Here is a 22,798-nt window from a genome sequence, read left to right on the forward strand (position 1 = left end):
CTAGACCTTTTTTAAACAGCCACTGAAATAAGAAGTTAGATTCTAAGTTCTAACATTCTAAATTATAAACTAGAGTAACACATTAAAACAAGTATGAAATTTCAATGGGTTGAACCATAGGCGACTGCTGTACTTGTAGGAGGTTAAAACAGCCAAACAGGTTCAATATGCAAGTTAGCCTAATAGCAGAAGTTCTAGTAGAAGTCTAGTTCTTGTGAGGGCCTCAGCCTGGTCCATTTATAATCTACCCACAGGGTACCTGCTTCCTGCTGTGTTGGCTTCCCATGGGAACTGTACCTGAGCAGAAGCTGTTGCTGCTAAAGGTCCTTGCCGAGCGCCCAGAGCTGCTGGGGTTGAACTCTCTGCTCTCTTCCTCTGAGAAGGGAGACTCAGAGGCTGGGGATACCTTGTGCTGCTGCTGGGGCAGATGAGGTCGAAGAATCAACCGGGGAATTCGGCTTCGGGAAATCTCCTTCTCATGATGCTGCACTCGCTGCTCCTTCTCAAAATTGGACATAAAAAAAAGAAAAAAGAAAAAAAAAAAAAAGAAGGTTGCTTCTCACTCCTTTTCCTTCCTAACTCCTGTCTGCTCTTTCAAGGCTGAGTTACTAAGAAGTCATATTTCTGAACACTGAAACTTACCATATTCCTGATCTCAGTCACTAAAATGAGCCCCCAAATTCCTGCTGAGTTTACCCTGCTGATCCTCCATAAGGCACACATAGGCATCACCCACAGCTTCCACCCAACAGCAGAAAGGGCAGCCTACTTCCAAGGCCATTCCCACTCTCTCACGTTGGCTTTTTCTATCACATTCAAGCTCTGGGTTCTTGAGTACTTACAGAACATTCCAACATTAGCTGTTTCCTTTAGACTTCCATTGTGCTTTCTCTGAATTAGCTGTGACAATCTGACTTGTGTTTTCCTGTCTCCTTAAAAAGAAGACCAGACCCCCTACACTACCTGAAATGATTCTTTTCTGATGGATCACACACACTTATCTTTAAAATCCCTTCTCTTCCAGGCAGCATCTTAATTATTCATTAATATCCTGCTACACAAGGCTCCTTGCCAACAGAAAAGCAAACACAAATCCAATATCCAGGAAGATGGCTCCACCTTCCTCATCATGTTTAGCTTTGTTTTCCTTATAAGATGCCCAGGAGAACAATTTTTTCTTTCTCTCCTTAAAAATACAGTATTAAATACCATGCCTTGGCTTAAAAATATGCACAAAAGTAATATTTTGGAATGTTTTCAATTTAAAAGTGCTTTCCCCACCATTATCTCATTTGATCTTTATACCCCAGCCTGTAACATAGAGAAGACACCATTCATGTCCCTATTTACAGATGAGGAAACTGAGGCTAAAGTAGGTAAAAGGCTGTACATCATCTAGAAGCAAGGAAAGCTTCAATCCCAGTGGACTTTCAGAGTCACCACCACAGAGGCTTATTAAAATGGATTCCTAGGAGGAGCTTTTTGCCAAAATTCCACTGCTCCCTCCAACCTCTGCAACTGAAAGAGGGCTTTGGCTCAGGTGACAAACACCATTTTGCAACATGACCTCTTGCTCATTTCCTCGGCTTACCAGGAAGGGTCAAGGCCAAAGTAAACACCTCTGGGAGGCCAGCACAGTGCAGGAATTGAAGGGAAAACCCCAGCCGCAGGGAACATCTGAGGTGGCTCAGGCATCCGCGCTTTTCAGGGGCTGCAAGCCGCACCCAGCTTCTAAATCTGTCCGGCATATCAGTCACCCAGCAGGTATCCCACACCAGCCACTGGCTAGGCAGGATGGAGACTGAACCAATGCTGGGTCACTGACATGCTGGAGTCCTTATTTCTCAGTCACAAATACATCCAATTCCTATTATTCACCCCCCCCACACACACACACACATCAACTGAAAGCTTTACCCCAAACCCCGAGTTTCAGAAGACAGGATTAACCCTTTAAAGTCAATCTCTTTCATCCTCCTGTCAACCCCCAAAATCTCTTCCTTCAGTGCCACCTCCCCATCTGCCAAATCCCATCACCTAAGCCAATGACCCTCTGCTTTCCCCTGGTCCCCACCACTTCCTTTCGGGGCCTCCAAACGTCACCCAGTACTTCTCACCTGGCCCCACCAAGCCCCGCAGCGTTCACCTTCCCTGTCCCCCGTGCCCTCGGACATTGCCACCCGCGCCCACACGACGAGTCCAGCTTACCTTGTTTTCTCGGAGGGGCCCCATCGCACGGCTGCCCACCGGCTCCTGTCGCCGCCGCTGCCGTCGTCCAGGAGGTGGCACCTGCGTGCACCGGAGCGAGGACCGGGTTCTGAGCCGCGCGGGCTGCGGGCGGCGGCTGCTGCGGTTCCCCCGCGCCGCCGCCGTTGGCGCTGGGCTCCGAGGCGCCCGTCCGTCCCGCCCCGCCCCGCCCCGCTGGACACGTGGTGCCGCCACCGCCCGCGGCCGCTCGCCAGGCGCCTCCCCGCCGCCGCCCTCACCTGCCGGCCTTGGCAGCTGGTCAGCACCGCGGCTTGCCGCCCTAGGGACACGACTGTTGGCACGTCCCCTCCCCGTGTCCCCCCACACCTAGGTACTGAACCCCACCCGGTGCGGGCAGGCGAGGCTTCAACATCTGCAGCCCAGCGCCCCCACCCTTCACTCTGCACCTGGTCTCCGGTACGATGGGGGTACGCATTGGATCAAGCGGCTGAAAAAAGCTGCAACATCACAGACAGCCAAAATGGAGAAAGAGGGAAAGTTTTTCCCTCGCTGCCCTTCTTGTCATCTGGATTTCAAGTCAACATCCAGCTACCTCCCCACAATTACCTAGCTCGCTGATGGTGGGGTGTGTTGCTCCCCCTTCTCCTGGACCCCAGTCAAGCCAGTGCTGCAGAACTGACACAGCATCTTGGTTCCAGGATTTCAAAGGCTGCGACTCTCCTTTGGGGTTTGCGTCAGAAGGGCCTGGAGTTGGCAGTGCAGCACAGCGCCACAGGGAGAGAATCAGGAGGCAGGCGCTCTGCGCTCCGAGAAGCCAGGCCTGGTACAGGGAGAGCAGCCTGGCCCTCTGCTCCGCCCACAGGCGCCTGGCCAGCGCCTAGACACACTGGGTCACCGCCCAGGCACACTGTTAGGGGAAGAACCAAGTTCAAGACAGCCTGCCAGTGCCTTCAAGCTAAGAGCCTTTATGCCTAATGTCTTATCCCTGTGAACTTCAAGTTTCTCCTGGTTTAAACTGAGAGATAGTAATACCCACCTCAAGGATAGCTGAGGATTAGATGAGGAAAACAAAACAGCTGTACCCAGCTGAGTGAGCAGAACCTTCCAAAGGGCGGTTAGGTCAGGTCCAGGTGGTCCAATATTTGCTGATGCCTTTTATGTAACAGGCAGAAAAAGCATTTGTGATGCCGCCAAATTTGTTCAAAAAAGCTCAAAAACTTCTCCAACTGAGGATATAGAATAGAGTTACAGACCTTTATTACACTTGCTGTACTTAAATCTTATCTGGTGATGGAATTCAATATGTAAAATGACTTATATACCCTTGTATTCAGAGTTGGAGAATATTCTGATTGTCCATGTGCATAGTGAACAATTTGACCCCTAACACCTCAGTGTCCTACATGGAAGGCCTGTGATTCTTGGCAATTGCATTTAAACTTCCACCATCCACCCTGCACTCCAAGCAACATTTTGCTGAGCCTCTCAAGTCCTGGAATGCACATTGTGAGTCCAGAGAGAGCCTGAAGTTAGAGGATTAGTGAAATCAATTTGCCTTCTTCCTGTAGCCCCAAAGGAGTTTATTCCACAAATCCTCATCCCTATTCAATCTACTTAGCTGTCTTCAGCAGTGAGGTTGGTAATCTTAGGATTGTTTATTTGGGGGAGAAGATGTAATTAATTCATGCTTTGTATACCCACAGTTTTCTCAAATATGGACCTCAGGAAAGTGATGGTCCAAGGTGATTCATGCAATCTATTATTTCTAAAATTATGTGCATGTGGTCATATGCAGTCAGATAGAAATGAAATATTAAGGTCAAAAGATGTTTCTACCTACTAAAAACTGAGAATTGAGTCTGGGGATCTCATAGCAGAAAGTCTCCAGTGATTTGGACAAGCCAGAATCTGTCATTCCAGACCTCTTCCTCCCATGCACCTCTGCCTTTTCCTCTCACTCTACTGTGATCAACCACATCACCACCCAGTGAGTGATCTCCATGCCACCCCAGAAGTAAAGGACTTGAGTCTGATCAGTCTGCCCACTGTTCATCTTGATTACTTTCATTTAGAAGTCTGACTGTAACCACCCTACATTAATTTAATAGTAGCCAAACTAAAGTTGTCCTGGTTCCAATCTGGCTATTATTCCTTTCTTCCAATTAGTTTTTAAATTTTCCATAAGGCTTTTATGGAAGGCTAAATCAAGTCATGCATCTCCATTCAAACTCTATTGAGGGCCTCCCTCCCTGCTGTACTCTGTAATATTCAAACTAAAAGTGGCACAAAGGTCTTTAATGATTTGGCTGTTTTGTTCACTGCTCCAACCTCATTTGTTTGTTTTTTTAGCAATGCTGGGGTTTGAATTCCGGGCCTTGCACTCGACTGTACTACTTGAACCATGCCTCCTTTCCTTTTTGCTTTTAGGTTATTTTTGGGATAGATTCTCACACTTTTTTCCTGGAGCTGGCCTCAGACCATAATGGGTAGGAGTACCCATACCTCTATATTGATTAAAATTGGGTCTCATTAACTTTTTGCCCAGGCTGACCTTGAATGGCAATCCTTTAGATCTCTGCCTCCAGAGTAGTTGGGATTACAGGTGTGAGCCACTGGAGTGCTCAGCCTCCAACTTCCATTCTTGCCAATCTCCCTCTACTGATACTTCCTCCCCGCCTTAGTTTACCCCCTCCTCTCCTGCTGTTCTCCCTCCACATACAAATGGATGCTGCTGAAACTGTAGCCCTTTAGCTTCTTGTTTTCATGTTCTTTCCCTTTAGCCTGCTGCACATGCTCCAGCATTTTTTGTTCCCAGTCCACTCATTCTTCTCAGCTCCAAAAGATACAATGTTTCATTTTAGACAGCTTTTCCAAGACACCTGTGTTTACCCACAGGATAGCTCTTAGGTTCTTATATCAGAACTCCCCATTTACTTGTCTTGCGCAGAGAATGTAGGCAGTGCTTAGCACGACTTACAGTCAGCATAATTATATAAAACTGTGGAATGAATGAATGCATAAAAGAGTGAATCCACTACCCCATAGGGGGTCCCATCAGTACAGGATAAAGAGCATAGATACAGCTTGTGTTTAGCAAGTGACTCAGATAAAGCTGCCTCTAACATGCCTCTATTTGATGATGGGGTATGTACCTAAAAAAATCCAACATGTGTTCAGTGAAAGCTACTGCAGAAGTGCAGGCTGTGAGAGAGACTGTGCAGTAGCCCTGTTGTCACCATAGCAACCTTGCTGAGGGAAAGGCTGATGGTTTAGTGCTCAGATGCCTCTTAGCTCTGTACTTTTGGAATCCAAGCCTGTTTTTCTGCTGTTCTAAAAGGCAAGTTTTACAAATGATAGTATCTATGCTGCTTTTAATTTCATTGAAGTGTTTCACATGTCATTAGGAGAAATTTTTTATAACATTTGGATGAGACCATCAAAGAGATATAATCCAATATAGCATAATAAATCCATCTTTTATCTGTGTTACAATATTCTTAGGCAACATTTTCATTTTCTACTTAAATACTTGTTTTGTTTTGTAATTTTGTAGCTTTTCCTTGAAAAATTAATGTCTTTGTGGCTTTTAGAAAATATCAACTGTTTAAAAGGCTCAGCCCTTAAAGGTTATAAATGGTATACTTGTCCAGACCTAGCCAAAAACAGAGGACCATAGGATATTATTATTGGTTGGGGGGATATCTATATTTAATTAAGCCCCAAATCTGTGATGTTATGTGATTCTTTCTGTAAAATTTGTAATTAAATGATTCATACCTTTCATATGCACAGAACTTTACATTTTCTTAGCTCTTTCATATATATAATCCTATTTGAGCTTCCCCAAAATTCTGTGAGGTATAAGTGGCCAATTCCTGAAGCCAGATGAGTGATAAAGCAGAGGATTTTATTGAGGGCACCCACCCCCCTCCCCAGACTGCAAACTTCACAGAAAAGACAATACAAAGGCATTGCCAAAGAGAAAACGTTTGCACCATACAACCAAGACACATCACAGTCCTCCACATCCACTCTACCTCACATCTCACCTGTGTATTCTGGTGTTTTCTTGGTCTCAGTCAGGGCTGACAAAGCACCATCTCCTAATCCTATCAGCTGTATGAGCAAGCGCTGCCGTCTCTCTCAGTGACCCGATGCTGGGTGATCTGCACAGCAACAAGGAGCAGCTGACGTGCTTTACAACACGTCATGAAGAAAAGAAACTGCATTCTGGGGCATCCTGGGATTTTTTTGTGGTGGGGTGGAGACCCATATTTTTCTTACCAGGGAGAGAGAGCTGCCCGTTTTCACGTAAGAGCATGTGGGTCTTGTTTTATGTGTGTTATTGTTACTATATGGTTAAAGTATCTTGATGCTGCAAAACTGTAATGACTAGGATTACGCAAGATCACTCCCTGAGGAGGGGGCCCAGAGAGTATCTGGGGCAAGGAGGGAGCGGGTAACCTGAGGCAGGGTAGCGTGAACATTCATTGGGTTCAGAGCGTGCCAATTATCTCTGCTCTACAAATGAGTTTTCAGTCAGAGGCACTTCTCAGTGAAGAACAGAAATTAAGGGAAAGTCCAGGTGAGGAGCTAGAGGTTGGGGCCGGGGCCTTTAAAGAATGTGGGGTTATCTTTTTCTGCTTGTCTAACGGGGAAGCAGACATGAGGTAGTCTCCCAAAACATGTTATCTGATGTTGTGGCTTTTTGTCCATTTGGAGAATAGGGGAAGAAATTAGCCAAAACATAGGTATGGTGATTGTATTAAATGAAATGGGGACACTTGTGGGACAATTAACGAATTCTTATGGAGAAAATATACTAGAATGATTGAAATTAAGGTCTCTGGAAAGTGTTAATGTAAAGCCTGCCATCGAGGCAGGAAAGACTGAGCCTTGACATTTGCCAAATGAAATACTTAGGATGACTAGACAATCTGTTGTTTTCTCAGATCCACAGAAAGGGCACAGGAAGTTATCTGTGAGGCAGGCACAGGAAGGCCTAAATCCAGAAGTTGAATTCTGGGCCTGACAGAGAAGTGTCTTCCTTCCCAAGAGACCAGAGGTGAGAGAAGGGCAGTGGAATGTTGCCTAAACCCAGCCGGCAAGCTACCCAGACAGAGGATAAGGAGAGGAGGCCAAGACTCTACTCAGCTGTGGCAGGAACAGAGCAAGAACCTCAGCTTAGGGACTCCAAAGGATTCCTTCAGCATCCATAGCATTCTAGGCGTAGAAAAGAATTTATAATCTGTCTTCCCAGAAAGCAAACCTGTAGCTAGATTTGATTTACATTGAAAATGATCCATTCTCCAGAATATCTTTTATGTCCATGATTTCAGATCCCCCCTCCACATTCTATTGAACATTCTTTAAAAAATATAATTCCCCCACCCCCCACCTTTTTCACTAAAAGATGGGGAGGGGGATTTCGAGATTGTTTGTTCAAAGGATCCGAGTATTATTGCAAAACTGAGCAAACACCCCTAGAGGCCAAGTGCTATGATGACAGCTACAGGAGTCTAGGAGATGGTCTGTTGAGGGGCTGGGGGGAAGGGGGGATTGGTAATGGAGGTGGGGTGAGGAAGAGGCTAGCTGGACAAGATAACCTCTGCAGTTGTAGAGCTGAGGACAGATTTTTTTGTACTTTTTTGTTTGTTTGTGGGGCTGTTTATTTGTTTAAGATAGGGTCTTGCTATGTGGCCCAGGCTAGCTTTGAACTTGTGATTCTTCTGTTGAGGACAGTTCTAATTGCTGCTTTATTTCCACCTCCTAGGACATTCCTGTGAAACATTTTCCTTTATCCCTTAAATCATGTGATCCAGTGAATAAACTTAGATTTGCTATGTACTCTCCAATCCACTGCAGAAAAATTTATGGAAAAATAAATCTAAAATTTGGGAATCTGGCCTATGTTGTTTCATCTGTCAATGTACCTTGTTAAAAAACTTCTAGAATACAGTTTCATCAAAGGAAAATAATGCTTTAAAAAAAAGGACAACTTTAATATTATTTCCACAGGTACTGAAATCACATCATCAAAATTTTGTAAAAAGAAAAACAATTACTCATTATTTCATTGTCCTAACATCAATGACCTCATATCCTTTCTATTAGCATTTTGGTGTATTTTTCGTTCAGGCTTATTTACTGTGCACTGTTAAAATAAGAGTAAAATTCTAAGTGACACACGGCATTTGGGGACTGTTGATGACATCACTTCTTGCTGTTTGGATGACTGTGCTAGGCTTGAATGCCTACTGTTTTACATCAATTACTCACCTCTGCTGTTCTCTGATTGGGCACTAATATGAGAAACAGGGCTCTCAGACCACCTCGTCATTGTTCACAAACAGCTGGGGCTGAAACTCCACCATAATTTCCTGGGTCCCTGGTTCTGGTGGTTACTGGACCAATCTGGAGCTTCAGAACAAGCTGCTGGTGGAGAATTAATAACACTAAGCCTGGAGAAACAACTTCAGCTCAGAGACTGGGAGAAAAACACCTGTGTGCCTATTAGGAAGTCCTTTCTAATAGACTTTCTTTTTCCTTTCTTTTCAGTAATTACTTTTTTGGTTTTTTTTGTTTTTTATTTTTATTTCTTTTATTCATATGTGCATACAATGTTTGGGTCATTTCTCCCCCCTTCCCCCTGCCCCCTCCCTTTCCCTCTGCCTCCTTCCTCTCCCCCCCACCCCCACGCTACCAGGCAGAAACTATTTTGCCCTTATCTCTAATTTTGTTGAAGAGAGAGTATAAGCAATAATAGGAAGGAACAAGGGTTTTTGCTAGTTGAGATAAGGATAGCTATACAGGGAGTTTACTCGCATTGCTTTCCTGTACATGTGTGTTACCTTCTAAATTAATTCTTCTCGAACTAACCTTTTCTCTAGTTCTTGGTGCCCTTCTCCTGTTGGCCTCTGTTGCTTTAAACTTTCTCTGCATTGAGGGCAACAAATGCTATCTCGTGTTTTGGGTGTCTTACCTATCCTCATACCTCCCTTGTGTGCTCTCGCTTTATCATGTGATCAAAGTCCAATCCCCTTGTTGTGTTTACCCTTGATCTAATGTCCACATATGAGGTAGAACATACGATTTTTGGTCTTCTGAGCCTGGCTAACCTCGCTCAGAATGATGTTCTCCAGTTCCATCCGTTTATTTGCGAATGATAAGATTTCATTCTTCTTCATAGCTGCATAAAATTCCACTGTGTATAAATACCACATTTTCTTAATCCATTCATCAGTAGTGGGGCATCTTGGCTGTTTCCATAACTTGGCTATTGTGAATCGTGCTGCCATAAACATAGGTGTGCAAGTGCCTCTGGAGTAACCTGTGTCATATTCTTTTGGGTATATCCCCAAGAGTGGTACTGCTGGATCATATGGTAGATCTATGTTTAGATTTTTAAGAATCCTCCAAATTTTCTTCCAGAGTGGTTGTACTAGTTTGCATTCCCACCAGCAGTGTAAAAAGGTTACTTTTCCCCCGCATCCTCACCAACACCTGTTATTAGTGGTGTTGCTAATGATGGCTATTCTAACAGGGGTGAGGTGGAATCTTAGTGTGGTTTTAATTTGCATTTCCTTTATAGCTAGAGATGGTTAGCATTTTTTAAATAGACTTTTGCTTTCTTGAGATGTTAATTCAGGGGAGAGCAGTAGAGTGCTAAGTGCAGGTTATCTGGAAAGGAAGGAAGATCCAGTTGCTCCAGTTAATATCTTTTGCCAAGTTAAGTTCTCTGAGCTTCATTTTCACACCCACAAAATGGACTTAATAAGAGTAATTAGCTCATAATACTGTTATAAGGATTAGATAAGTCCAGTATTTACCCCTGGCACATGGTTAGAGCTTAAGAGATATCCTCTCTTCCTCAGGATCAAACTATTCCAACAACTATTATTGCCTCCTGATTGCTTGTTTCACATACTTCTCATGCTAAAAATTTTTATTTTAGTTTTTGTTAAAGGGAAACAAGTTTTCCCCACATGAATTGTGACATATAGAGAAAGAAGTCGAATTTCTCATTTGAAAAGATGTTGATAGAACTTTTCCTCTCAAGGTAGATTTAAAAGGTACAAGGCATGATACCTGGTCAGACATCTATCATTCATTCACCCACCCAACCATCCATCCACCCATCCATCCATCCATCCATCCATTCATCCATCAATGTTTATTTCCTTCCTATTCTGAGTCAGTGTCTCCTGTCCTTAAGTGTCTCAATGTCTTAATAGAGATGTGGGCATGACCATCAGCTATTTCACTAATCAGTGTGTTGATGCCATGGCAGACAGATACACAGAGGGTTTGCCAGTGTCTGAGTGAGACAGGTCTGAGGCTTCCCTGGGTGAGTTTTGAAATGAATGTTGAAAGACAAATAAGTCCTATTATAATTTTGGCCTCTTAGGAGTACTTTTTTTCATTATTTCTTCTGTCTTCTCTTTCTCTTCCTCTTTCCCTCTCTGCTGTTCCTCTCTCTCACTCCCTATATTACTGATTCCTTCCCTTTCCTCCCCCTGTTCCTTTCTTTTTTCTCCCCACTTCGAAAGATTGCCGCCCTACACACCGAAATGGATTGATGCAGGAAAAAGCAGCTCTGGGTTTCTCCTTAAATGTTGTGACCTTCTGAAAGAAAAGTATTTTTCTCAGAGTCTTGATTGCCTATTACAACACCAAGCACAAATATTTTGTAGTCCCTTAATCAATATTTGTTAATTACCTGTTATTTAAAAACTAAAGAACACCATATTATACTGCCACCTATTGGTTCATCAGTGAATTTTTCTTTTGACAGGTAAAATCACTGCAACAGAACTCTTTATAACCAAGTTTGAGAATGACTTTATTCAAACTTCTCAGCACTATTTCAGAACAATGTCTGCACAAATTTTAAGTGAATGGCAATGAACAGAATCATTATTCAGTTGGTGTTGGATAATAAGCAGATGCTCATTGTCAGTAGACAGTGGTTCCAAATGATTTTCTTCTGCTTGGCTTTTGAGCCCTTCAGACAATTAGGTAGTATCTCCATATCTTTGTGTCCTTCTTTGTAAAAAATATATATATGTGTGTGTGTGGTTCTATGTCATAGGTTTGTTTCAAGGATTAATTCTATAACACGTATAATAAGCCCAACCTAGTCCTTTCTACAAATTGGGAATTCAACCATAGGTTTCTTGTTCTTCCTTCTTTCTTCTCCCCTTCCTCAATTCACAATGACTCTGAGGAGGAAAAACTATGTGATGCAATTTTAGCTAACCAATCAGATAAACCTTTCTAAAACAGGAACAATAAATAATATTCAAATGGTCCCTGACTTATCTATTCCTAGGTCAATTTTTAAAAAATTAACAAACTTGATATTTTTAGCATTTGGGGGTTTCTAGAAAAAAAATTTAGTAGAAAGTAGACAGTTCTTATATACCCCCTCAGCAAGCTCTATTTTTAAAAATCATTGTGCACAATCTATTTACCTGATTAATTAGGTATAATTAAACTCTACTTTTGAAGAAAGTGCAAATAAGTGCCAATTAAATGGATCCACGCCCCTGTTTTTCTCCAGCTCTTCCCAATGCCATCACACCTGTTGGGTTTGCCTCTAAGGTCTTCCATGGTTCTGTACGTAACAAACACCCTGAATCCTAGAACTTTCTCAGGTAGTCTTTTTATTTGCTTTTATTTTTGTAAGCACTGGGGTTTGAATTCAGGGCTTCATACTTGTTAACCATGCATTCTACCACTTGAGCCATGCCCACAGCCCCTCAGCTAGTCTTAACATCATTACCTCTGCTCTGACCTAAAGGCAAACATAGGGCAAACCCTACAACCCACTGATGAGTGGTACTCTTGTTCTTGCTCTTCAGCTGCAGTGGGGTCTCAGTACTGCCCAGCAATCATTTTATGCTGTCTTGTCAGTATTCTCTCCTGTTCACCACAGGGCTTATTTAAACTTTCCCCACACTTCAAACTTTCCAGTCTTTTACCTCTCCCTCATGCTGTGTAGATGACCCTATCTCCTGACTGACAGACAAAAATAGACAGTATAACTCTTGTTTCTTGCCTCTAAGCCCATAAATTCTCCTGCCTCCACCCCTTCTATCCAATTTTCCCTCCTTTAGAATTGAAGTTTTGTTTCTTCCTATTCCTGAGCTTTTGATCTCAATCTTTTCCATCTTGTAAAGAAAATTATTCTACGAGCTAGTTCCTCTAACTATCCAAGTTCTTATTTCCTTCTCTTTATAGAATATTCATGTTACCTATCATAGTACCTCTACCAACGTCAGTGACGTTAATACACATACAGGACTTGAATGAGTACCCAGTACAGACTAAGTACTCTATAAGTCTTAGCTGTTATTATTAGCTTTTATTCTTTTAAGAATAACATCAACTCATTTTCCTACTGGAAATTTCACACTAACATGTAAACATACTTAAATTTTTCCTGATGAAATACAACTCTCTTCAACTCTTGTATCTTTCTAGTACTACCTGCTTACTTCTCTCCATTCATCACCAAACTAATGAAGAGTTAGTTGTCTATATCATCTGTTTCAGACTCTCCCTGGCCCTTGATCTGCACCACACAACAACTCTTATGTCTATGTAAGAAAATAGCTAGGTTTTACCCCAATCGTGACTCCTTATCACCCTTTGGCATAAACACTACTACAACATTTTACCCTTCTGGGTTTTTTTCCTATTTTTTAGTATGCTTTCAGACCATTACTTAAATATTAGCATTGCCCTTTTATATTTTCATCCAACCTTCCCTCCTTTGGTAATATCTTCCTTTCTAATTGCTTCAATTACTATTATGGGCAGGTCTTCTATAAGTACTATAGATTCATACCTATAACAATTCCAGGACTATTCCATAATCCACCAGGGTATCTCAACTTTTACATCCACAAACTCACTATGTTCCTAATTAAATTCATCATGAATTCATACAAGCTGATCTTACTTTTGTACTAAGTTAAAAATGGTATCATCATGCAGACCCTAGAACCTAGGTGACAGTCTTAACTTATTTCTTTCCTGTACCTTCACAATTAATTAGAATCTAAGTCCTATCTGTCCTACCTCATAATTATCTTTAAAAGGTTTTTATTTCTTTACTATCACTTCTTGCCTAGATTTCCAACCTAGATCCACCCCCCGTGCATTTTTAAATAGTAGCCAGAACAACCTCTTTAAAGGGCTAATATGATCACCCCACCCCTCTGCCTCCACTGCCTTCAACTCCAGTGCTCACCAACACGCTCAAGATAAAATTCACACATATGCATGGCCTAAGGAGCTCTCCTGGTCTACCTCTTGCATTCCACCTTTGGCCTTCACCAGGGTTCCCTCTCCCTAGAGCACTCTTCTCAATTTTTGATCTCTACATATAATCACTGTTCAGCTCCTTTTTCCCTTCAGATACATTCACTGGGTAATTAGATTTGTTAGAATCAGGGAATGTATTCTAGTCTTGAGTATAAATTGGAGAGAATGACTTCTGGCTTTAAAAATACTTTCTGCTGGAACTATATGGGTGTATAGTAAGATGAAAAGCTAAGGCCATATTCAAGATATGAGAATCGGAAGCTGTACTTGCTTTTGGGCTTGCAACATAAGTTGACCAGCAATTTAAAAGAATTTTTAAGTGCCGAGTGAAATAATGATTTCCAAACTGATTATTTTCAATAACTTGAAAAGCTTCTGCCACAGAAAATTAATATATTTTATCGTATGCATTATAAAATATTAATCTTAGTTTCATTATTTTGATTCATTTCTTTTGAGTGAGAATGCAAAGTAGTCTTTGAAAAACTATTCCCATGACTCCTTGCTACAGCTTTTCATCCTGCCACTTATTTGGCTTTTAGTATTTAAACAGAAAACAATTCTAGACAAGAATTTGTTTTTAAAAATACATTAACATTTATAATTTTAAATATTCATATAGTTGCACTGCTATATATTTATTGTTATAATAAACTCAGGATAATGTAGCATTTTAAATGTGTACATGATTTAAGTGGATCTAGTTTGAAACATGGAAAACTAATAAACAGTTATTTAGGCAGAGAATATTAGAAAACCTTGCACGATAAAGCTGCTTTAAAAATACTTTGAGAGCAGCTAGTTTTCTAATGTTTGAGATACTAAGAACAGAAATGTGAGTTTGTTAAAGTCAGTGTGCTGGTAATTCCCATAGAAAATACTTGGAATTTTTGCATATAAATTACAGCTTTTTCCTGCTCGCCCTAATGTCACTAGTCTTCTCCACAGCATTTTGAATTCAGAAATATCTCTATGGGAGCAGACCTTGAAATGTGGAGAATGGCTATGTGGTGACTCATACCTGCAATCTCAGCCATGTTGGAGGCAGAGGTAGAAGGATCATGGTCCAAAGCCAGCTCCACACAAAAGTGTGAGACCCTACATGAAAAATAAACTAAAGCAGAAAGGGCTTGAGATTGTGAGAGCTTGCCTAGGAAGTATGAGGCCCTGAGTTCAAGCTCCAGATATGAAGAAAAGGGAACAGATGTAGAATTAAGGAATTTTTTTGGTTTTTTCTTTTTGGATTTTAACTATGCAATAATGGATACCTGAAAAATAGTGCCTTAGAAGAGGAAGGTTATTCATCCATCACTATTTATCACAATGGGGAAACAATAATTTATGCAAACAATTATTATGCAGTTTCCTTAATGCTCACCTAAGAATTGCCTTACAGTTACACATATATTAACTGCAAATTTTGTCCCTTGAATTCCAGACTTTTTTGTAAATAAGTGATTTTGCTGATTCAACCAATATAAATTGAGCCATTGTTATTTACCAAGAACTCCAGCAAATGTTGGGAGAAACTTAAATAGAACAAAAGAATCCTATTTATTAATCGAGAAAAATGTATTTTTTTATTGTTAAGAAATGGGATTGAGTAAAAAATCACACATCTTGTTTTCCTCCTTAGCTGAATCCTTTGGATTTCTTTTTCAGGAAGCTTTCTTGTTTCTGTAAACATTAAAAACAAAGAGAACATACAATTCCTTAATAATAGGAAGTGTGCTCATTTCTTCACTTCCTTTTGCTGCTGTAGCTCTATTTATTCTTACAACAACCAGTTCTCCGTAATTTAAAAATATGGCAAGAGATAATTTACAGAGGTCATTTGAAAAGAAAATTCTATTTCTTTAAATCAGGAGGAATATGTTTATCCTTCAAAACAAAGGTTTTTGGTGGTATTTTGCCCACAGGAAAATTGTTTGTTCTAGTGAGCATTAGTAAGCAAAGGGTGACAACAGATCGGCAGCTATGGCTGTTTGTGGCAATGTGCATTCGATATGGAAGCTCTTTCTCAAGCAATCTATTTCTGTAACCTGATTTCATCCTTTCCTCTCCACTGTTGCCACTGAAGCTGGGAATGACTGCAGAATACAAATCATATGATAAATATTTGGGAATTTGTAATTTTTCAACACCACTGCCAAATTTCTTGCCTAGAGAGCTGTGGGAGGCTTTTCCATCAGGCATACACATGATTTAATTGTAGGAGCTCTTCAAAGGGGTTAATAAACATTTCCAACTCTTTGACTCCATATCTTTTTAAGGATTGTTTATTTGTTAATTATATGTTTATACCCAATAATTTTAAACATTGGGATGCATCTTCTTTATGTATACCCCTAAAATGTGATGCATTGAGTTCTGAATAGTATTGGTATCAATGAGAAATCTTTCCTTAAATTTTTTTTAATCACAATGCTGTCTTGAATTTTTTCAAATTTCATCCATCAGTAGACTACTGGACGTACCATATGAGGTCCCTTTCTTGATCTTCTTGAGGGTACTGAAGGACTTTTCAAGGGCTGATGTGGCTAACAGCCAGTCACACTGTTTTGGAAGTCAGTGTCATTTGGAGAGCAGATCTAATATTTTATTTATCTACTTGATTTTTTAATTTTTTCCTAGTACTGGGGATTGAACCTAGGGCCTTGTGCTGACTAAGCAAGCATTTTATCACTTGGGCCACACTCCCTGTCCTTTTGCTTTTAGCTTGTTTTTCAGATTCAGCCTTGTGCTTTTTCCCAGGCTGGCTTCATAACATGACCCTCTTGCCTCTGCCTCCTAATGTGCCTGGGATTACAGGTGTGTACCACTGACCCATCCCACAATTTTTCCTTGGCTTCCCTTGAATATTTTAACGGGCAATGGAACGTGTGGAGTAAATTTTAGGCTGGCTAGCATCCTCAGTCTGCTCCGGGGTCTCATTTTTAGGTCTGACGTGTAAGTTTTTCCACAGATCATATTTTTTTTAAAACTGAAACACTAACATAGGAAATACATGAAGATAGGCTTTTCTTGTCCTGGTTTTATTCAACAACACACTCCATCTGCTCTCTTTGAGGTTGTTAAAGTTGCTTCTGCAAACTTCACTGAGGTTTTCAATTTACAAAGACAAACATTGGCTATCGAATAAAAGTTATCAAGAGAAATATGGCAAAAAATGTCATCAAAGCCTGTGTTCTAAACATGTGCACAGCTAGAGGCTCTCTAAATAACAAAGATAAGGTATTGAAACCAGGAAGGACATTCCTACCTGAGCGGGTCAGAAACTTCTCCATTTGGAGATTAGAACCAGTGCTATCACCCATTAAACCAATATGTATTTTACTTGGTTACACTCCAAGATCTGAGACTGTATTTTAATTTTTTGAAATAGAGGAGCTCTTACCATGTTGCTGAGGCTAGGCCCAAACTCTCAATCCTCCTGTCTCAGACTCTCATGTAGCTGGGATTCAAGTACTCTTCACCACACCCAAGGGAGACTTATATTGACAATTGTGAGGGAATAGGGTTGTAGCTCAGTGATAGTTTGTTTTGCATGCACAAGGCCTTGTGTTCAACCCTCAACACTGAAAAACAATGACTTTAAACCTTTTGGCCTCTTTTAAAAACCAATAATTTAACATTTGGTAAAGCAAATACCAAATGGTACATGATTGCAAGGTCACTAAAAGCACCTGTGCTTTCAGAACCGTGTGTTTTGCATTAAGGGTGCAACGTTCTGTACTCACTGAGTAGAGATGACTGTATCACATGTGATGACTTTTCCAGTGATATGGAAAAGCTCACATTTACCTCCTGAAATGTAGTCTCACCCCAGATTCGCTCTGTGATAGACTTCTTCTTTGACAATGTGAGAAAATTAGCCAAGGAAATTTCCATTTCCTTGAGAACTGCCATTGTGTGGCAAATAACAGCTTGACATTCTGCTCCCTCTTGTTTGCATCAGTACCTTTAAAACTTCTATTCATGATTATCAAATTGAAGTTCCCCACTTCAGCAGAGGTAGAGATTTTCAGGGCGCATAGCCTTGTTGCATTTTACTGCCATGTTGATTTATACTGTTATTTTCAAGGAGGAGCCCAGGATGCAACTGACAAAAGCAGTGCTATATTTCACATGGGCCCTATTTGAATTTTTACTTTTGTACATACAGAACCAAAAATTTTACCCACCATAACCTGATCACCAGATTCACAGGAGCTCCTCAATTCTGACTGCCATTTTTTTTTGGGGGGGGTAGTACTGGGGTTTGAATTCAGGGCTTCATACTTGCTAGGCAGGCACTCTACTGCTTGAGTCACTCCACCAGCCCTGCCTGCCATTTTTAAACTCTTCCCACACTGCCTTCCATTCAGCTGTTCCTTTCTAGTCTTGTTTTTCATTTAACTTCTTTTTTTCAAGTTTTATAGTTCTTTGGTACACGCTCACTATAAAAAGGGAAAATAGATATTTGCTACTGTCAATTAGTTTTATAAAGAGAGGCAAGAGTTTTGTAAAATAGTTTCTCAAGTCACTTTTTAAAAATTATAATAGTAAAGTGTCAAATACATTTGTTGCATTCAAGTACAAATGTTGCATGGGGATCAAAACAGGCTTTTTATACAAATCTTAATGTTTATGAGTCTAGGAGCCAACTAATTAGCTAAATAGATCTGATGAGATGACTAAAATATACCAATTCTAAGCCACCTTCTGGAATTTTCCATTTTGCTCATCTTACTTTAATAAATGTGTACAAAGATATCTTTCCACATTGATTTCAAGTTTAAAATAAAACCAGAAACATATTTTTGTTTGCACATCAAAAAGTAAAAGCCTTGTTTCTTGTTAGCCTAGGAATGAAGTTAGCCTGGTTATTTATAAGTTTTTTAAATTTTTTGCATTTGTAGTTTTAACAAATGGTTTTCTATAAATACACATATATATTACATATATATATATATATATATATATATATATATATATATATATATAAAATTTGTGGGAGATGAGATGAGTATATCACAAATACTTTGAACTGTGTTTGGAACTATGTAAGTATTGTCTTTTATCTCAAATAGTTCAATTGGGGCCCACTGCTGTTGTCTAATAGCTTAGCATTGACACTTACTTGTTTTCTTTTTTTTTTTTTCCTTTTTCTTTTATTATTCATATGTGCATACAAGGCTTGGGTCATTTCTCCCCCCTGCCCCCACTCCCTCCCTTACCACCCACTCCGCCCCCTCCCTCTCCCCCCCCCTCAACACCCAGCAGAAACTATTTTGCCCTTATTTCTAATTTTGTTGTAGAGAGAGTATAAGCAATAACAGGAAGGGATAAGGGTTTTTGCTGGTTGAGATAAGGATAGCTATACAGGGAGTTGACTCACATTAATTTCCTGTGCGTGGGTGTTACCTTCTAGGTTAATTCTTTTTGATCTAACCTTTTCTCTAGTACTTGTTCCCCTTTTCCTATTGGCCTCAGTTGCTTTTAAGGTATCTGCTTTAGTTTCTCTGCGTTAAGGGCAACAAATGCTAGCTAATTTTTTAGGTGTCTTACCTATCCTCACCCCTCCCTTGTGTGCTCTCGCTTTTATCATGTGCTCATAGTCTAATCCCATTGTTGTGTTTGCCCAGTCTAATCCCATTGTTGTGTTTGCCCTTGATCTAACGTCCACATATGAGGGAGAACATACGATTTTTGGTCTTTTGGGCCAGGCTAACCTCACTCAGAATGATGTTCTCCAATTCCATCCATTTACCAGCGAATGATAACATTTCGTTCTTCTTCATGGCTGCATAAAATTCCATTGTGTATAGATACCACATTTTCTTAATCCATTCGGACACTGACTAGTTTTCAACGTTAAAGTTTATTTTCTATGGCTTACATGAGAATACATTCACAAGTAAGTGTGGCTAGTCTATAGAACAGGATTACTATCTATGCACACATAGCAAAACCTTAAGCTTAAAGCTAAAGGAATTAATAAAGTGTTAACAAGAATATTTAGAACCTAAAAATATGTTAAAAGCAATAATCTATACAAAACAGACACATCTGTTAATAATATCTTCTACTTAAGAAGGATTAATACAGATTTTTGACATTACCATTTGACTTCAATGTGTAACTCATTTCTCACGAATCAAATCTGACTCATGTACTATTTTTACTTATAACAATTAAAAGGGAGGTTCTGATTAAGCTAGAAAAGACATGAGTTGCTGTTATTATGAAAGAAGACTCTGAAAACATACAGAGAACATGAATCTCTCCACCTACAAATTTACTCTGGAAGTACTATAAAATTGTCAATATCACATCCATGAATTTTCAGATAGAACAGGAAAAAGTTCAAGCTAAATGTAATTTAAAAGGGGAAAAAAGGAAACTAAAATGATAAAATAAAAAAAAAGGAGTGAGGATTTTACATGAGGAAACTAAAATTGTCTGAAAAAGGAAAGTTCTTGTGGGTTTTTTACAGAAGTGCATACTCTATACAGTGCATGGGTCAGGGATCTCAAGCTTGCCCACATAGCAAATGCTGGAATATGAGTATGGGGAAGCACTTTCTGACCCTTGAGAAAATTAAGATGAAGTCACCAGTTTCCAAAGTGCAGAAAAGCTCCCTATCAGAGCGGGGAACAGCTATAGCAAGTATTGGGTGTGGAAGGGAAATACTAGAGTGGCAATTTGTAAATCAAAAATTACGATATTTAATACATGGAATGATACCAGTACCTTCATTTAGCTCCTAAATCAGATGGTTGGTGCCACCTAGGAAAAAGGAGTGAGAATGAGATCCAGAATGCAATACTGTCGCCTTTCATTTGCAGTGCTTTGCAATGGAGTGCAAGTTTGCATGTGCTGAAATAACATAACCTGACAGCATAGAGAAGTGGCCTTAACAATACCCTGCAAAAGGAAACACAAGTTTGTTTCAAAGAGAAGTGAACCAGAAAATGTAAAATAGCCTTTTCTCCCAATAAGAACTCCATTAGCTACATTATCAAGCAAAAACAGTGGGGAATAAATTGTATGTATGCCCAGCAGTAACCTCTGTTAGTGCCACGTGATCAAAGAAGTTTGTAGAGTAGTGGTCTAGGGCCGCATAGTATGAAGTAGCAAACATGAAATTACGTTAATTATATTCAAGAATTAATATCCATTGAAAATCTATCTTTGCTATGTTTTCTTCTCTTGAGAAGTTTTTATTTTGATCTGATGCATACTGCTTCTCTAAGTGAAGGTCTTTTATTTATAAATCTCACTTAGATGTGTGTCTTGGAAATACCGTTGTCTCAAACCCAAAGTACATGTCAAGAATAACATAACATTTCTTACTTTCAAATTAGCTTTTTGTTCTAAGTTTCTTCATCATCATTTTTTTTAGGAGGTGAGGCAGACAGCACAGAAGTTAAGAGCATTGGATCTAGGCTGCCTTAATTAAAATTCCTGCTCAGCTGTCACTTTGGGCAACTTACACTTTCTCTATAAATTCCAGTTTTCTCATCTCTACCATGGGGGAAACATTAGCACTTACATTAATAAATGTATCATGAAATGGAAAAACCTCAATAAAGTGTATTAAACACTGCCTGGCACAGAGCAAATGCACACAATGATGAACTATTACTTTGTATCTGTGCTCAAAACACTGGGGTCATTTTAGACCATCTCACACACATTTTTTTTTTTTACCACCTATTTCCCAGCAGTTACTGGGTCCTGTTTGTTCTTCTCAAACACTGCTCCTCTCTGGTCTCAGGGGCACTGTCCTAGAGAGACACTCATTCTTCCACCTTAAGCTAAAGCTTGCAGTCTCTGACATGGTTATCTCTCCCAGCCTCTCCCTGACTCTATTTTCCCCCTGGGCCATTTGAATTTAATGTTACTATAGGATCCATCTTGTGGACTCTCTTCTAGGAAAATCTCCAATATCCATAAGAACACAAGCTAAACCATGCCTCTGACTTCATCAATCTTTTAAAGCTGGCTTCACTTTGTAAACTTCCTTCTTTATCCAATCGCACTTTTCTGAACTGAAGTGTATGTTCCACAGAAATGAGCATTCAATCACGTTCCATTTGCTTTCTAATGATCTGTTTGTCTTTTCTTCCCAACCAAACCATGACCCTAAAGGGAAAGGAAGCATGTTTCACTTTTTATACTCCCAAAGTACCTGGTCCCAAATACAGTAAGCACTTGTTTGTTATGATTAGAAGAATTTACAATATAGAAAAAGTCACAGTTCATATTTATAATAGGTTATTAAGAGAAATTTGGGTCCTAATGGACACTCTTGATTTTTGAGGTGGAAAACAATAAGATAAATTACTCCCTTCTTCAAAATGTTTAGTTTAATGCCACTGACAGGGATTCCACAAACATTGATTGGATTATTAGACTAAGCACTATAAATACAGAGAAACATAACCTGAGTTTTACCTTACATGCATGCAGGGGTGGGGTTAGGATTCATAAAACATATTAATATAAAAAGGTAATAATGGCAGCAATAGGAAAGACGTCAAAACTGGACAGGTAGCTCCTGAGTTGAACCTAACATGGTATTTCCTAGGTATTACCTTTGATGTTCAACTCTTGTAACTTGCTTAAATGTTATAAGAGTTGGTCAATGCATGTGTTAGCAAGAACTGCAACATTAGCCTAGGGTATATATCCAATTAGTATTGCTATTATCATTAACAGGACTAATACAAATGTAGCATGTTCACCTGAATCTATGAAACTTAATCAACAAGTAACTATTCATTTTGCACAGTGCTAACCAATATAACTCTGGCTTCAATAAATTACAATACATATGAGGAAACAAGAAATAAAAATTTGAAAATTCCAGTGAATGGATGGGATTTATATAATGGCTCCAATCAAGAGGGAAAAAAAGCCACAAGAGAGGTATGTGTTGATTAATGGTATATGACAGTGTTTCTCAAAGTATGTCCCTTAGAGCTCAGTCATGTAACATGCCTCGAGAAAAAAACGTGCTTCGTTGTCAAAAAAAGAAAATAGAGAATTGGGATCTACCATATGGCTCCTCAAAAGTTCTCAATTTAGACTTAAGCTATTAAGAACCCTAAGCAATCCTCCAGTAAAGAGACTGTTTTAACTGCATTTTCTCGACTGTTTCTAGAATTCGTTTAACCATGAAGCTTTTATTTCTCAGAAAAAGTAACATCTTGCATCCAGGTGTTAGAGAAACACACTTGGAGAAAGGCAGGTAGCAATTAAATTCTAAGGA

General features: G+C 39.9%; 2 protein-coding genes across 12 annotated transcripts in view; one reads left to right on the forward strand and one right to left on the reverse strand.

Annotated features, from left to right (window-relative positions):
- Positions 1–6,393, reverse strand: part of Sybu (syntabulin) — a 70,532-nt gene extending 64,139 nt beyond the window's left edge. Inside the window, exons 1-5 of one of the 6 annotated variants that reach the window (XM_074069079.1) lie at positions 6,258–6,393; positions 3,245–3,360; positions 2,815–3,115; positions 2,209–2,289; positions 298–502 (exon numbers count right to left, since the gene is read on the reverse strand). In XM_074069079.1, the coding sequence (XP_073925180.1) occupies positions 298–502; positions 2,209–2,232 (229 nt within the window). In that variant the 5' untranslated portion in view covers positions 2,233–2,289; positions 2,815–3,115; positions 3,245–3,360; positions 6,258–6,393. Of the gene's footprint in view, positions 1–297; positions 503–2,208; positions 2,290–2,814; positions 3,116–3,244; positions 3,435–6,257 lie in introns of all 6 variants that reach the window. The other 5 variants (XM_074069081.1, XM_074069077.1, XM_074069080.1 and 2 more) reach the window with 5 other exon arrangements.
- Positions 6,392–22,798, forward strand: part of LOC109699265 (nonsense-mediated mRNA decay factor SMG5-like) — a 121,040-nt gene continuing 104,633 nt past the window's right edge. For 4 of the 6 annotated variants that reach the window (XM_074069073.1, XM_074069067.1, XM_074069069.1 and 1 more), the window contains exons 1-2: positions 6,392–6,519; positions 22,319–22,455. The gene's annotated coding sequence lies outside the window, so the exon portion shown is untranslated. Of the gene's footprint in view, positions 6,520–11,054; positions 11,227–22,318; positions 22,456–22,798 lie in introns of those variants that run through there. The other 2 variants (XM_074069068.1, XM_074069070.1) reach the window with 2 other exon arrangements.

This window comes from Castor canadensis, chromosome 3, assembly GCF_047511655.1.
Source record: "Castor canadensis chromosome 3, mCasCan1.hap1v2, whole genome shotgun sequence".
Classification (NCBI taxonomy): Eukaryota; Metazoa; Chordata; class Mammalia; order Rodentia; family Castoridae; genus Castor; species Castor canadensis.